Source organism: Typopeltis vanoorti, chromosome 1 (genome assembly GCF_054136105.1).
Source record: "Typopeltis vanoorti isolate ZY-2024b chromosome 1, IOZ_Tvanoo_1.0, whole genome shotgun sequence".
NCBI lineage: Eukaryota > Metazoa > Arthropoda > Arachnida > Uropygi > Thelyphonidae > Typopeltis > Typopeltis vanoorti.
The window spans coordinates 77,151,421-77,166,294 of NC_143549.1; the positions used below are offsets into that span (position 1 = coordinate 77,151,421).

Here is a 14,874-nt window from a genome sequence, read left to right on the forward strand (position 1 = left end):
AATAAAAAAAATATCAGAAAGGAAACAAAAATCTGGTGCCCTGAGTGTAAAACTGCTTTGTGTGTTTACCCTTGCTTCAAGGTGTTCCGCACTGTTCAAGAATTTTAAATTCTCAACAGTATGAAATAAAAAATGTTTGCTTTAAAGGTCATGAAAACAGTCCTTTTCAGGACTACAAATACTGATAGAGGGATACCTGAATGAACTGTTTCCTTTTCATCTTGAAGGCGAATTTTTAAGTTCTTTTTATGACACAGAATGATATTTTCGAAGGAATAAAATATAAGAAGAACTGGAATACTCTTTCCAGTGCCTCTGGAACTGAAAAGAGTATTCTAGGTAAAGTATTTCACCAAAACAATAAAAAATAATGAAATAAAATCTACCCTATATATATATATATATATATAAAATAAGCCTTTTTATGTCATGTTTTTCGAAACGTTTTGAAACTCAGGGGCTACCCTGAGTGTCGAGTCTTCAAAATTCAAGTCATCAGAATTCAAGGGCGGAACCCTCCCTTTCGAGTTATCACAATTGAAGGAGAACTGGCCTACCAGACCAGAACACGGGGTGTTGGGCATATTCCCCCCCCCCTAGTTAAAAAAGGAAATAAATATATAAATAATAACGGGAACATGTTTACCTTGCCAACACTCAACATTGATGTGATATGGGTTCCAAATTTCTTGTTTCGGAGATATATATGTATATTACAAAGTTTTGTAATAAAAATTTCTGCTACAATGAAGTTTGACATAATCAACAATATTATTACTACGTTATTTCTGTTTCTCGTGTGGGAGAAAAACGGTAAAATGTCACTCTTATGATTATATGAGATGTTATAATGGCAAAAATATTAAGAAAAAAGGCAAATTTTTTCTTCATGTTGTATAGTAATCTACTGGTCTTTGTACTTTCACTTTCTTGGTTTCTTTGTATACTACATACTACAAAAAAATACTACATATTTTTCTTCTGTTATCTGATTTTTTTTTTCTTGTAGTAAAAAGAAGAAATCACTGCATATAACATGGAGTCTGCATGAGGGGAAAAATCTGGAAATTGGTTACATTATAAACGAATAGAGAAATCATGTCAGAAAAATTATTCACGTAAGATTCTAATCTCAGCAGACATAACATTTTCTTCTGGATTACATATCTAAAGTAACTGAACCTTTGCTACTATTTTACACTAAAATGAATGGGTATGTTCCCCAAGTGATTTACGTTTGTAACAGCTGTCTTGCGAACGATTTATGAAATAAATTATCTGAAATATCCGCAGATTGATTAGGTCTATACATCCCCCCCAAAAAAAGAAGATTATGAAACGCATATGCACCTTTTCTTTGAAAATAATTCAAATCCTCTTTTTCAAGATAATTGTATGATTTAATTTCTGATTTTTGATAATAAAAGTGAAACTGATCATTATAAATTAAGCAATTATTTTGGCATAAATAATGTATAAGCATGTAAACGAAATGTCAGTATTTTTGTTAGGATATAGGTAATCAACAATCGAAAAGGAAACAAGACATTCTTGACATATTCTGCACTACAGCCTGAGGCACTTTTAGTGCGACTTTAGTGTTCTCCCCTTTCTTCTCAATAGCACTGAGAGTAATAAGCCTTCAACTTTTCCTCCAGCTAAGAGGATATTACCAAGTATTTATAAGACGTAGATTATTTCAGAAATAGCTTCCAGCAGCAGAAGTAACATTTAGATTTTTTTTAAAGAAAAACAAACAAAAATAATAATACTGAACTTTCTTTTGTGTGGTATGCATATAAACAATTTTGCATGGTGAAAATATAGCATATCATTTCTAAAATTTCACATAATTTCAGCGGACAGTAGAATAGCTGGTTTTAGATTGCAAATAAATAGAACAGAATTAGAAGCTTCACGGTACAATCTGATTGCCGTATATCTTTTGTCAAAATGGTAAAATGAAGTAATTGATTTCGAATGATGTCTAGAAAAGCTTTCAAACCTGTATGGAAATTTAGAGTAGTTATGCAATTCAGTTCCAGGAGAGGATAAGGAGGTGTGTGTGTGGGGGGGGGGGGGGGGGGGGGAGCATTAGAAAATCTTCAAAATGAGCAAAAATTTTGAATCATTCCGTATATGATATTTTTCACATATTTTCAACATATCTATCTACGAGGATATGCATTAGATTACTTAAGTATAAAGAGCTAATAAGCTTCATTTCGGCAATGAAAACATTACTTAAATTACTTAAGTAATTACTTAATTAATTACTTAAGTGATCACCGATACTTTATAGTTTACTATATTCGGCAAGAAACTCTCTGATTCCAATCTTTGAGTTTCTTATTCGGTTTTAAAACTATGTGGGATTTAATATCCCCTTAATTTATGCATTAGATATTATCGTAATATGCATAATACAAATAAATAAACATAATACAAATAAATAACTCACTGCTAAAATATCATTGGATATAAATTTTTGATACCAAAAAGATACAATCGGAAACTGAATGTGTCTTTTTGGTATCAAAATTTTGATTTTAACATTTTTTTTTATTTTGTCTTTATGAATAACAAAAAATTGTTTCTAAAACTGAAATGTGATGATCCATATAATGCTATTTGGCTAGAAACAAAAGCAAAAGGACATATTTATTTCAATAAATATTATTTTAAAATATAAATATTTGGCATAATATTTTCAAAGCAAACATTTGAAAATTCTGAAATTCGAAAAAAAATTATTCAATTATTATACGTAAAGTGAAAGAACAATCAGTGCAACTCTTCCGGTGCACTGATTTGTAGAATAAAATACACCAAATTTACTATCACTGAACAGATTCATTGCAAAAGCTGATCAGTGGTCATTTCAGGATTGATTTTTTTTGCATATGTGAAATTCGTTTCAATTTTTGGGAAGAGACACAATAAATCATTTTAGAGGCAAGAAAGGTCAAATAACTTAGGACAGTAAATGAAATTCCAAGCAACACAATATACGTAAAGACAGGGGGACACAAAGGTCACTCAGCAACAGTTAATCCACTAATGGCTATAGAATAGCCGTAACGAGATTAACGGCGGAAGAAGGTAATGGCATGATAAAAGGTAGAATGCCGATGAAGTTTTGATCCATGAAAAAAAGCTAGGGAGAGCTGACTGTATCATCCACACCAGCCGGTTGGGTGGTTAAGTTCACTCTATGTAGAAATGCCTCACAGTTCTTACATAACAGCTGTATAAGGAATCTACTTTTATGTAAAAGTTTAGTTTAGTCTTTTGTTTTTACTAAACTAAAAACTATGTTTAGTTGGGTGGCATGTTCTGCTATGCCAGACTTCTCAGGTTCTAGATACTGGATATAAGATTTACGTTCTTTACGACAGATGGCTGCAGATCTGCTAGACAGTCCAAAGTAAGATATACCATAGAAGCAGGGAATCTAGTAGAAACCTGATGATGAAAATCTGAGTGGAGAAAGTTTGTCTTTAGGTGAAAAAAAGAAGTTAGAAATCTTCCTGACAGGACAAAGCATACCACAGTATTAAGATGTTTTTAAAACTTTTTTTTTTTTTAATGATTTGAAATTTACTGACTGTTATCCTAATTGATGCTGTGACACTTTTTGAACTTGATTCTTTTACTATAATTTTATTTTGTGTTCCATTGTTGTTATTTTACTGAGGATGTCTATGATACTTATGCAAAAATTTTACAGCTAATAAATTTATTTCACATAAGTTTAAGTTTCCATCTATAATTTTAGAAGTATCTCAACTTACATTAAAGTACTTACCTCAAGGTTCTATATTAAGGACACTTCTCTTTAATTTCTATATCAGTGATACAAGGAAAGATTTAAGAAGTGATATTCAGTTGTTTGCTGATGATGTAAAACTGAGGAGGGCAATAGTTGATCAAGGTAGATATAGATATCCTGCAGGATGATTTAAATAAATTGGCACTGTGAATGAAGGAAAATGATTGTCAATTTAACATTGCAAAATGCAAGGTTATGCACTTCGGGTTGAAAAGGTTACATGCCATGTATCACATTGATGGTACTGGATCTCAGGAAACTGATGACTAGGGTGAACAGAGAGTTGAAGTTCAGAGGGCATATTGGAAAAGTTGGTAAAATAGCTCAAGCATTATTTGGATGTTGAAAAACATGCTAACAAGCAAAGATGGGGGAAGTTGTTATTCCTCTTTATAAGGCTATGATGATATGATTCAGCTGCTTCTTTACTAGTAGTACACACACACACACACACACACACACACACACACACACATGGCTTTCTTGGGGGGATCAGGAGGTGGTAGAGAGAATTCAAAGACAAGTGACCAAGCTGATGACAGGTTTTAGTTGGAATGTTCTCTATGAGGATAGGTTGAAGGTGCATGTGTGTGTGGGGGGGGGGGTAAAAAAGGTTAGTTGATGGCAGAAAAGCGAGGACATGACAGAAACTTATAAGATTTTAAATGGTTTTATAAAAGTTATGAGAAGGAAATTTTTCAATATATGACAAATAGTCAAAGAACTGGAGGTCATCTGTAGAAGCTGTGTAAGAGTGTGCATACTAGATTTTTTGTGTGGAGAGTGGTGAATGCCCTGACAGTGAATGAGTTTAAAGAGAGGTATGAGAGGTTTGTATGTATAAAAGTTAGCAATGAATTTCTGGAATCCATGGATTGCAGGAAATTGATCAGGCTAAGGATTAGCAGGGTAATGGTGAAAAAAAAGTTGAAGTTCAGAAGAATATTGGAAAATATACTAACAATTAAAGATAAGAAGTTATTATTCCTCTTTATAAGGCTATGAGATACTGTATAATAAAACAGATAAAATTTGAGAATTTAATTTGAGCAGGGTGCCCATAATTAAATTGAGAATTTAATTTGAGCACCTTATTTGCCATCCTGCACAAGTGCAGGGTGGCAAATAAGCCTTAGATATATATTTTTTCTTTTTCCTATATAACTCCCACCCATGAAAGGTTGAACCTTTCATGGGTGGGAGTTATACGACAGTTAAACAGTTATAACGAAATACAACTGTTTCAACGCACTAAAAGGTACTTACAAGTGGTGCAGAAGTTGTCAGCTCCTCAGTACCCACTGTTACGATTTCCATTTGATGTTTAATTTGGATGAGAAATACTTGCAGTAGAGATAAAATGCTGGAGCATAGTTTAGCATGGCTTACTCTACCCCAAATTTGGGGAGCATTTATTCTTAAATCTGCAGCCCAACAGCCAAAACTACACATAGTCCACTTGGGGGGGGGGGGGGGGGGGGGAGATCAAAATTATTGTTATTTTTCAACATAATCTCCCTTAAGACTAATACATTTAACATTTATTCCCAGTGATGCTCCACTGCCATTATCCTGTCTCTGTAGTGGTTCTCAGTAAGATCTGCAAAATATCCCTCTATAGCTGTAATCACCTCATGATTTGAAGAAAAACACTGACCACAGAGGAAGAGTTTTAGTTTTGGGAAAAGACAGAGGTCTGAGGGAGCCAAATCTGGGGAACAGGGTGGATGTTCTAACAATTCATAATGCAGATGCCTTAATTTTCCCATTGCCAAAACACCTTCGTGGGCAGGTGTATCATCCTGATGAAAGGTGATTCCCCCCCCCGCAAACCGGGTCTTTTCTCGTGAAATTTTTTCATCTAGACTCGTTAAAAGATCGGAATAATATTCCCTGGTTATTGTTTAATCTTTTTCAAGATAATTAACAAACAAAATGCCTTTAACACCCCAAAATGACAATGCCGTGACCTTTCTGGCTGATGGAACCGACTTTCTCTTCTTTGGCACTGAACAACTGGCTTCTGTCCACTGTTTTGACTGCTGTTTGGATTCTGGTGTGTGTAATGGTGAATCCAAGTCTCATCCATAGTCATAAATTGACACAGAAAATCAGTTTTATTCTTGTTAAAATACTCCAAGCACTGATCAGAGATTTTCATGCGAGTGTGTTTTTGATCTGTTGTGAGCAAACATGGCACCTATCTTGCGCAAAGCTTTTTCATTTGCAATTCTTCATGCAAAATATATCCTACACACTTTTAAAATGCCTATAGTCTCACCGGTCATCCAATACCATATCGTGCACTTGATCAATGATTTCTGGTGTTGTTACACTTTTTGGACGTCCTTCATGTGGATCATCTTCAAGGAGGCTGGTATGGCAATGTTTAAACTTGGCAGCCCATTTTTTAATTGTCAAAAATGAAGGAGAAGAGTGCCCATAAACTTTTATGAACTTCAAAGAATTTCTTTTGGCGGTAAACCTTCGTTTACAAAGAATTTTATAACTGCATGATACTCAATTTTATCCATTTCAAGGAATACAAACACTTCTGCTTCAGAGACAGCTGTATAAAACAAACTACTTGATAGAATTTCTTACAATTTCACATGGATGCTTAAGACAGATGTAACAACTTAGGAAAAAAAAACTTGCTGATAGTGTTGCCATCTATGTTCGAGGCCGAGAATATAGACCACATTTTTAAATGCTACAGGAATGTGAAAGCACTCACATTTCTCATACAATTTTATATATCACAGAGATCAGATTCCTGTGGCCATATTCAGATGTAAATGTTTGATTGAAAGGATGTTACTCAGCTATTGCATCAAATTTCTAGAATAGCTAGAATTTTGCTGTTCTGAAGATCTTTTTAGTGTCCTAAATTTCTATATATGATATTTTGCACTTGAAGCTGTGTGTAAATCATAATCTTCTGGTTGAAAGGCTTATACTTTAGCTATTCATAACTTATTTTTTTATGAAATTACAATGTATACTAAATATTAATTATAATAACTTTAATTAATACATACTATCAAAATTTGTTGAGGTTTGAGAAGTTTCTTAAGGCTGATGCAGATTCTATTGGACCCCCCCCCCCCCTCCATTCCAGAATAGAGACTACAGAAAAATCTATCCCAGGGCACATCCAAAAAATTAACAAACTTTTCCATTTCCAATCAAGTCCAGAGTGGCATTACAGCCGCTCTAGACTTGATTACCATTCTTTGGACACTCACCATGGGATAAGCTGGAAAAGGCCATTCTTTTGCACTGCAGCAAATGCAAATATGAGAGGCTATTCTCGGAATCTGCATCTGCCCTGAGAAATTAACCAAACCTCAACAAATTTGGAGGCCTGAAACTGTCCCAAATCTGGGAAGCACATTCATTTTCAAATCTTCGGCCAAACAATCAAGATCCAATTTTAGTCCACTATGGGGCACCATTTAGGACTCTTGGCCCAACTTTGGTTTGCCTTTCTGAAGCCACATTTACCCATGTTAGTGTCTGCGTGCAGATCCCTGATGATGGCAATGGAGTGTTGCCAAAATATAGGCATTATTAATTAAGTTATAATTAATAGTTAATATGTGCTCTAATTTCCTGAAAAATAATGGTTATAAATTATAATCTGAAATTATGAATAATTAAAAATAATGTTGCCTCTGATTTTGGTGATGTGTATGGAGAATTCAGCTAACATTCATTTCATATTTGGAATGTGTGGTAAATACATAAAACATGTTTAAATTTTATAAGCAAAACAGTATCAAATTAACTTTAATTACTTACTTTTACACGAAAACGATCCCTGACTATTAGTACAAAATTCATTTTCTTCACATGGTGAGGTTTCAGACTCTACACATTCATCTATATCTGATTTCAAACAAGAAAAGATAATGTTCTTCAATATCAAGAAAATTTTGGAAGGTATACACAGAATATAACAATTTATGCAATTTTGGAATATCATTTTGAATTATCATGCAGATTTCCACCATTATTACCAAATTACTGACATGCACCCTCAGACGGGTGGGGCACAAAATATTATAAGAGCACTACATTAAAAAAGCTACGTTAATCTGTCAACATACCAATATTATTAGATCTTATGTCTATCTTCTAAGGAACTTTATACTTATCAATCCAAATAGATCTTGATCTTTCTCTGGATCTTTTTCATGCCATTTTGTCAAAGAACACTTGTTTTGCTCACCTTCCCTCTCCCATTATGTTTAAGTGACCATACCACCCAAGATTAGTTCTTCTAACACATTCCTAAATGCCAACAATGCCATGTCAAGATATTTTCTAATATCCTGACCTTTAATATGGCACTGCCATTGATACCATCTTTCCCAGAACATTCATATCTGTGATCTCCAGTCTGTTTGATCAAGTGTTTTATTTTCTAACCAAGCTCTCAGATCCATAAGCTAAAAATGGTTTGAACTGTCTTGTATACAGCTAGCATACAAGTATACTAATATCTCTCTTATTCCATATATATTTATTCAGCTGACTTCCTACCACACCATCTTTGCTAATTCCATATTTAATTTGCTATTTACACTAAAAATTATGCCTAAATAGTTGAAATGTTTCTCTTGTTCTATAGGTTCTCATTGAGACTTATTTCTTGCATCTTCTCTCCATGTGAATTTGTGTACATTTTTATGTTGAGCATGGTTAGTGATAACTAAAACATGTCCTGAACAGAATTCCAGAAGGTACCATTATTATTATTATTAAGAGAGACCTCCAGGGAGTCAGAGACTCATCGAGGGAAGCCACATACTACACACACCAGCTATTATACTTATTCTTGAATTCATTCACGCTACTTGCACTCACAACATCCAATGGCAATCCGTTCCAATCGCACGCACTACCCTCTGAGAGAAAAAACCTAGCCCTCACACCTTTCTTGGGAGCCTTCATTCTCAGCTTCCAAGGCTGCCCTCTTGTCCTTCTCCATCCTCCATTAATTGAAAAATTCCATCAATTGAAATCCTGTATGAGCCTTTCAGAAGTTTGTAAGTCTCACCCCTCTTTCTCCTGTTTGCTGGTGCCCACAGTCTACAAATTCTCAATCTGTCTTCATAATCAATACTCCACAATCCTGATATCATTTTTAATACTCTCCTTTGTACTCTCTCCAATATATCAGAATCACAACGGAAACCAGGAGACCAGACCTACGCACAATACTCCAAGTGAGGTCTTATCAAGGCCTTGTAAAGAGGCCTTTGTTCTTTGTTCAATTAGCTTTGTTCTTTTCTCTAAATTTTCCAAAAACTTTTCTAAATGTCTGGTAATCATTTCCTACTCTGCTGTTTAAATCTCAGAAAGAACCAACTTTTTCTTTTTTTATTATGTCAGCTACTCTAATGCTTCTAAAAATTCTTCCACTTTTTTTTTTTCCTTGGTAGACCTTTCCGTGGAACTTATATAAGTCTCATTATCCAGTTCCCCAAAGTCTCATATAACTCTACTTGATATTGCCTGCCCTTCAAGAAAATTATCTTTTTAATTTGTGTTAAGTATAAGAGCTACTTCTTTTCCCTGATTGTTATTGCCTGAATATATAATATCTTGTATTTATTGCTTTGAAAGATCTCACCTATGTTTGGATTTAATTTGTAACACCTATTATGTTGATCTGGTACTTATCCAATTTTGCTGCTAGCTCTATTTTTTTTCCAATCAATGCTTCTTATGTTGATTGTGCTAATCTGCTCTGCTGATGTTGAGATGAGATTTGTTCCAGTAGCTGACTTTTCACGGTCTTGGTTCCCTGACCAAAACAATGGGGATTTTGTTTGGGGAAGATGCCTGAGCTGGCATGAAGTTCTGCCATGCTGTACCATTATTTTGCATTATGGTTTAAGGTAATAAAAGTATAATTTGGTTGGCTAAATCCCAAAATGCTAGCCCATCCCTATTCATTCAGTATCCAGGTATATATTAGGTCATTATATGGCCATTAGGTCAGAAGCCCTTGTCACTTCCATGCATTACTTAAAAGGATATATAGAGGTCTCCTCCCATTTATACAATTTTGACCTTAAGCACCCTATCACTTATACCCTAAAGGATTAAACTAAACTTACTATACGCCCTAAAAGAATTTTCAGACTATTTTTGATTTCACAATAATGCAGTCTCAAATTATCGACTACACACTCCCTTTCTAAAAGCTGTGTCTTGTGATATGGAAGCATGCCTTTTCTCTCTCTGTGTATTTAGGTAAATAGAGAAAAAGGAACATATTCTCCTTATTTCATCCCTGTGAAAAATCTAATGATTATGATATATCAATATGATAACTATAATTAATAAATATAACTACATAATAAATATAAGGTATAACTACTATACATTCTGATTCTGAGAAATACATATGATGATGATCTAATGACACGTCAATATTTCAGCTTTTCATAGCCTAAAATTATATCAACTCATGCAAGATGTACATGCTAGAAAGCAGGGGGAGGAGAAAATGGAATTAATAAGAGCCTTTACAGCTTAGATAGCATCAACAAATGCTTTATGGTTGGAAAAAGCCTTTTTCTATGCAGCATTTAAAATGAGAGTGAATTGGTTGGTCTCATATGGAGGAGGCAGTTTCACTCAGAAAAACTTTGTTTTGCAAAACAAAGAAAGTAGCCAAAGAATACATGTTGATAGCATATTCTGCACACCATTCTACATTAATTGCCCTCATAACAGTAATGAGATTTATATAGCAATAGGATCAAGCCTAACACATGTTGAGATAAAAAAAAAAAAAAAAAGGAGGAGCGCAAGTAATAAATTCATGCTTTTTTATCAAGAGAATCATGTCCTTCATGACTGCACTGATCTGATCTTTGTAAAACTCTTTCCAGGTAAGCTGAGGGATTTGGAAATTTAATCAAGTGGAACTGAAAAAAAAAAAAGGAAAAAAAGCTATAACACAGCATTTCTCAAAGTGTGGGCCACATGATTTTCATGGTGGATCACAAGATAATTTTATTATGTTTTATCTTCTTAGTCTGTAAAATTTCAGATACAGATCAAAATACTTTTATATAATGCATATTTTACCACATGCTGTATATGTCAACATGCAAGTGTATAGAGATACATAAAATCATCTACAGTGTTGCCATGATACATCAAGAAATCCTATTCTAATTTGCCTTTGACTTAATTTTCCATTGAAAATATTAAAGTTGTGCATGTTCTACCAACTACTCCATTTTGTATACTTAGGATGGCATAACAAAGGCTTATCTCTGGTGATAAAATATGACCTTAAAGAGTGGAGTATGGGAGAGGGGGAGGGGGCTAGTGGGCCACAACCTGAAAAGTTTGAGAAACTCTGCTGTAAATAATTTATCACCTAGCTGTCCTCAAATGTTGATTCATTTTATTTCGATCTTAAGATCTTTGCGATAAAATGAATCAATGGATCAATCTAGAGACATTAAATTGAGTTTGGGAGAAAATGAGAAAGAGATGAGGATTAATGATGGCTATATAATAGGGCATCAAAGGTAGAAATGTATTAAAGATGATATCAGAAAGAAACTTTACACTATTAGTATGCAAGACTCTGGAAAGACTTTTATTGGGATTATATTGATCAAGTGTATATAATAAACAACTAAGTTATACCAACTAGTTTCACCAACTAAGTCTGTTGGCATCTTCAGGGTACATAACTGATGTAAGGCACTAAAAAATAAAAAACTGTTACAAACTAAAATCAACCGATTCCAATTATATTAAACAAAGAACAGAGCGCGTACAATACATTCATAGAGCGTGGATGATATCACTTGTTGTTATTTAGGAACGTTCCATAGTTGGCACTATAATTCAGTTCTGGCGAGTTGAAGGATCTGATAAGGGTCTTCCAGATCACGGGCAAGATTATCAGATCCTTCAACTTGCCAGAACTGAATTATAGTGCCAACTATAGAACGTTCCTAAATAACAACAAGTGATATCATCCACGCTCTATGAATGTATTGTATGCACTCTGTTCTTTGTTTAATATAATTGGAATCGGTTGATTTTAGTTTGTAACAGTTTTTTACTTTTTAGTGCCTTACATCAGTTATGTACCCTGAAGATGCCAACAGACTTAGTTGGTGAAACTAGTTGGTATAACTTAGTTGTTTATTATATACACTTGATATATAATCCCAATAAAAGTCTTTCCAGAGCTTATTGGTCAAGAAAATTAAACGTTTTTTAAACGTTTTTTTAATGTATGCAAGACTGTATACACAGTCAGAAATAATCGAAAACAGCTTGGTAATTTAAGCAGAACAAGAGATGAAAGATCTGTTTTTAAGGGGGAGATGCATTCCACAACCCAGAAAATGCTTTATTACTAAAATAAGAAAAGTTCTGGCATTGTACTCATTTGAACGATTCTGGCAACTTGCCATATCAATCATATGAATTTGTTTTATCTCCCTTTAATATTTGCTGGAGAGACTGGTTGATTTGAATAAATACAAGTGCATGTTTTATTTTTCTCTGCATAATTCCGAAGACTAAATATCAGGATGATTGGGATGGACCTTTCATAGTACCTATCTGTAAAAATGGAAAAAGAACAAACCAAGAATTTTATAAGAATTTCCCTACTGAGTGTTCTAGGTAAGATTTATGCAATGTATATTTAATATGTTAAAAAATGCTGAAAAGAAATTAGAGGGAACAAACTGAATTCAGGTCAATAGGAAGTGTCAAAACCACATTTTCAATTTAAGATAAACAGATGATAAATCCTGGAAATAAAACAAAGATAAAACAAAGATATATTTTTAAGTTTTTCAGATCATTAAAAGGCATATAAGAATGTCATTGTAGGCCACAGCATCAAGATTCCCTGCTAATGGAATGGGGGGGGGGGCAGCCCAAATTATTATGCCTCCACCCAACTTCACAGCTGGCCCAACACATTTTGGCAAGAAGCATTCTCCTGGCATCCACCAAATCCACACAGTGATGTGCCATTCATCACTTCAGAGAATGCATTTACATTGCTGCAGAGTCCAATGATAGCAAGGTTTACTCCAACTACTTATATGACTTGACTCCACTCTACTCATATTCTTCAGCTTCCAATGAACACTTGTAGTGCTGGCAGAAGGATTTCAGAGCTCAGTAGTATGTATTTCAACTGAGGACAGGCGATTTCTTAATGTCACACACTTAAGCAGTCCCATGCTGTGATTTTATGTGGCCTACCAGATGATGATTATACTGTTGTTGCTCCTAGGTATTTCCACTTGACAATAACATCACTTACAGCTGATCGGGACAGCCAGCAAGGCAGAAATTTTCCAAACTGAGTTGTTGCAAAAGTGGCATTCAAAAATAGTGGCACATGAAAAAGTCACTCAGCTCAACAGTACAGCCCACTTTACTGTTATGTTTGTCTATGAAGATTGCAAGGCCATGTACTTCCTTTTATACTTATATGAGCCATAGTGGTGATATATATATATATATATATAGCCATGTCCACTAATAAGAAGGGATGTCCAGATAATTTTTGATCCAACAGTGTATTTCCCCCATCACTCATCTACTAATAGGTCTGCAACTTTTTTTTTGAGTGAAGAGCAAATGAAATCATCAAAGAATGGAGGGTAAATGAAGGAATCCAAATAGGAAAAAAAGACTACTTTTGGTTACCTTACTTAGCAAATGTTTTATTCTCTAGAGCAGGGTTTCTGGACTATATAAAATATAAATTTAAAAAAAAAATACAAAAAAATATAATTGATAAAAATAGAAAAAAAAATGGCAAAATGTACATTTGCCAATAACCTTTCATGGGCAGGAGCAACATAAAAGAATAAATTATATTTGGAATAACTAAGATGAGCAAAAGTGTGGTTAGCAAGGGCATGTAGACTAGATTTTTCACTTGGAGAGTTGTGAATGAACGGAATAGATTGCCAGAGCTGTTTAAAACAAAAAGCTGTTTAATTTATATACAGCTTTTTGTGAATTATCCTTAGTTATTATTATACAGACACCTCCATGGAATCGGAAGACTAATTGTGGGAGAGCCAGTTTATCCACACAATCTATCATACTTCTCTTTGAATCCATTAACTGACAGAGTACTAACAGCCAACTCTGGCAACCCATTCCATTCATTAATAAAGCAACAATTTGTCAATCTCACTCAAGTAAAAAGTAAAACCACAAGATTCAATGGAAAAATAGCCACCCATGGTAAAAGCTATAAAACAAAATAACGGAACAAGTCAATAATTTTAATTACTTGGGCTTAAAATGAATTACAATGAAAATTTAGATATCTGGCAAATTCTCTCAAGTAAATGGAATAATAATAATAACAAAAATATTAAGAACAGTAGAAGTCACTTAAAAAAAAAAGCAGACTGAGAATATATAATATTTCATCAAAGCCAACATTATTTATATGAAAGTAAAACATGGACAATAAGATAAGATAAGAATAAATGTAGCAGAAATTAAACATATGAGAAGAACAGCAGATTATACAAGACTAGATAAAAAGTGAAATGAAGACATTTGAATGAACTAAACCAGACATGAATAATAGAAACAATATAAAACAGAAATAAATGGAAAGAGCATTTAGTATTTAGTACATCTGGTTGGTTCTCTGCATTCCTTAAAAGGCTATGTGGAGATTTCCTCCAGTTACCTAGCTTTGACCCTTAAGAACCACTTACAATCTTTCATGGATGGAACTTACAAAGAAATCCATGAAAGTGTGGGAACAGAACTAATTGAAGGTGGTATGGTCATAAAAAGAATGAGATAGAAAACATTGGCAAAAAAAAAAAAAAAAAAAAAAAACAAGGTGCCAAGAGAAAAAGTGTTCAGAGGACAATAATTTGAAGTACAATCAGGTATGAAAGAGGTGTGCACATTATCTCCACTGTTATTCATCTATATCGATCATATTATAATGGAGAGTGGCCCTTAAGTCTGATATCAACATTGGAGCTATC

General features: G+C 33.9%; 1 protein-coding gene across 2 annotated transcripts in view; it reads right to left on the reverse strand.

The window, feature by feature from the left end:
• LOC150110111 (cysteine-rich with EGF-like domain protein 2) overlaps window positions 1–14,874 on the reverse strand; it is a 215,018-nt gene that overhangs the window by 16,562 nt on the left and 183,582 nt on the right. For both annotated transcript variants that reach the window (XM_090391457.1, XM_090391462.1), the window contains exon 8: window positions 7,637–7,723. In XM_090391457.1, coding sequence (XP_090247583.1) covers window positions 7,637–7,723 — 87 coding nt within the window. The remainder of the gene's footprint in view (window positions 1–7,636; window positions 7,724–14,874) is intronic.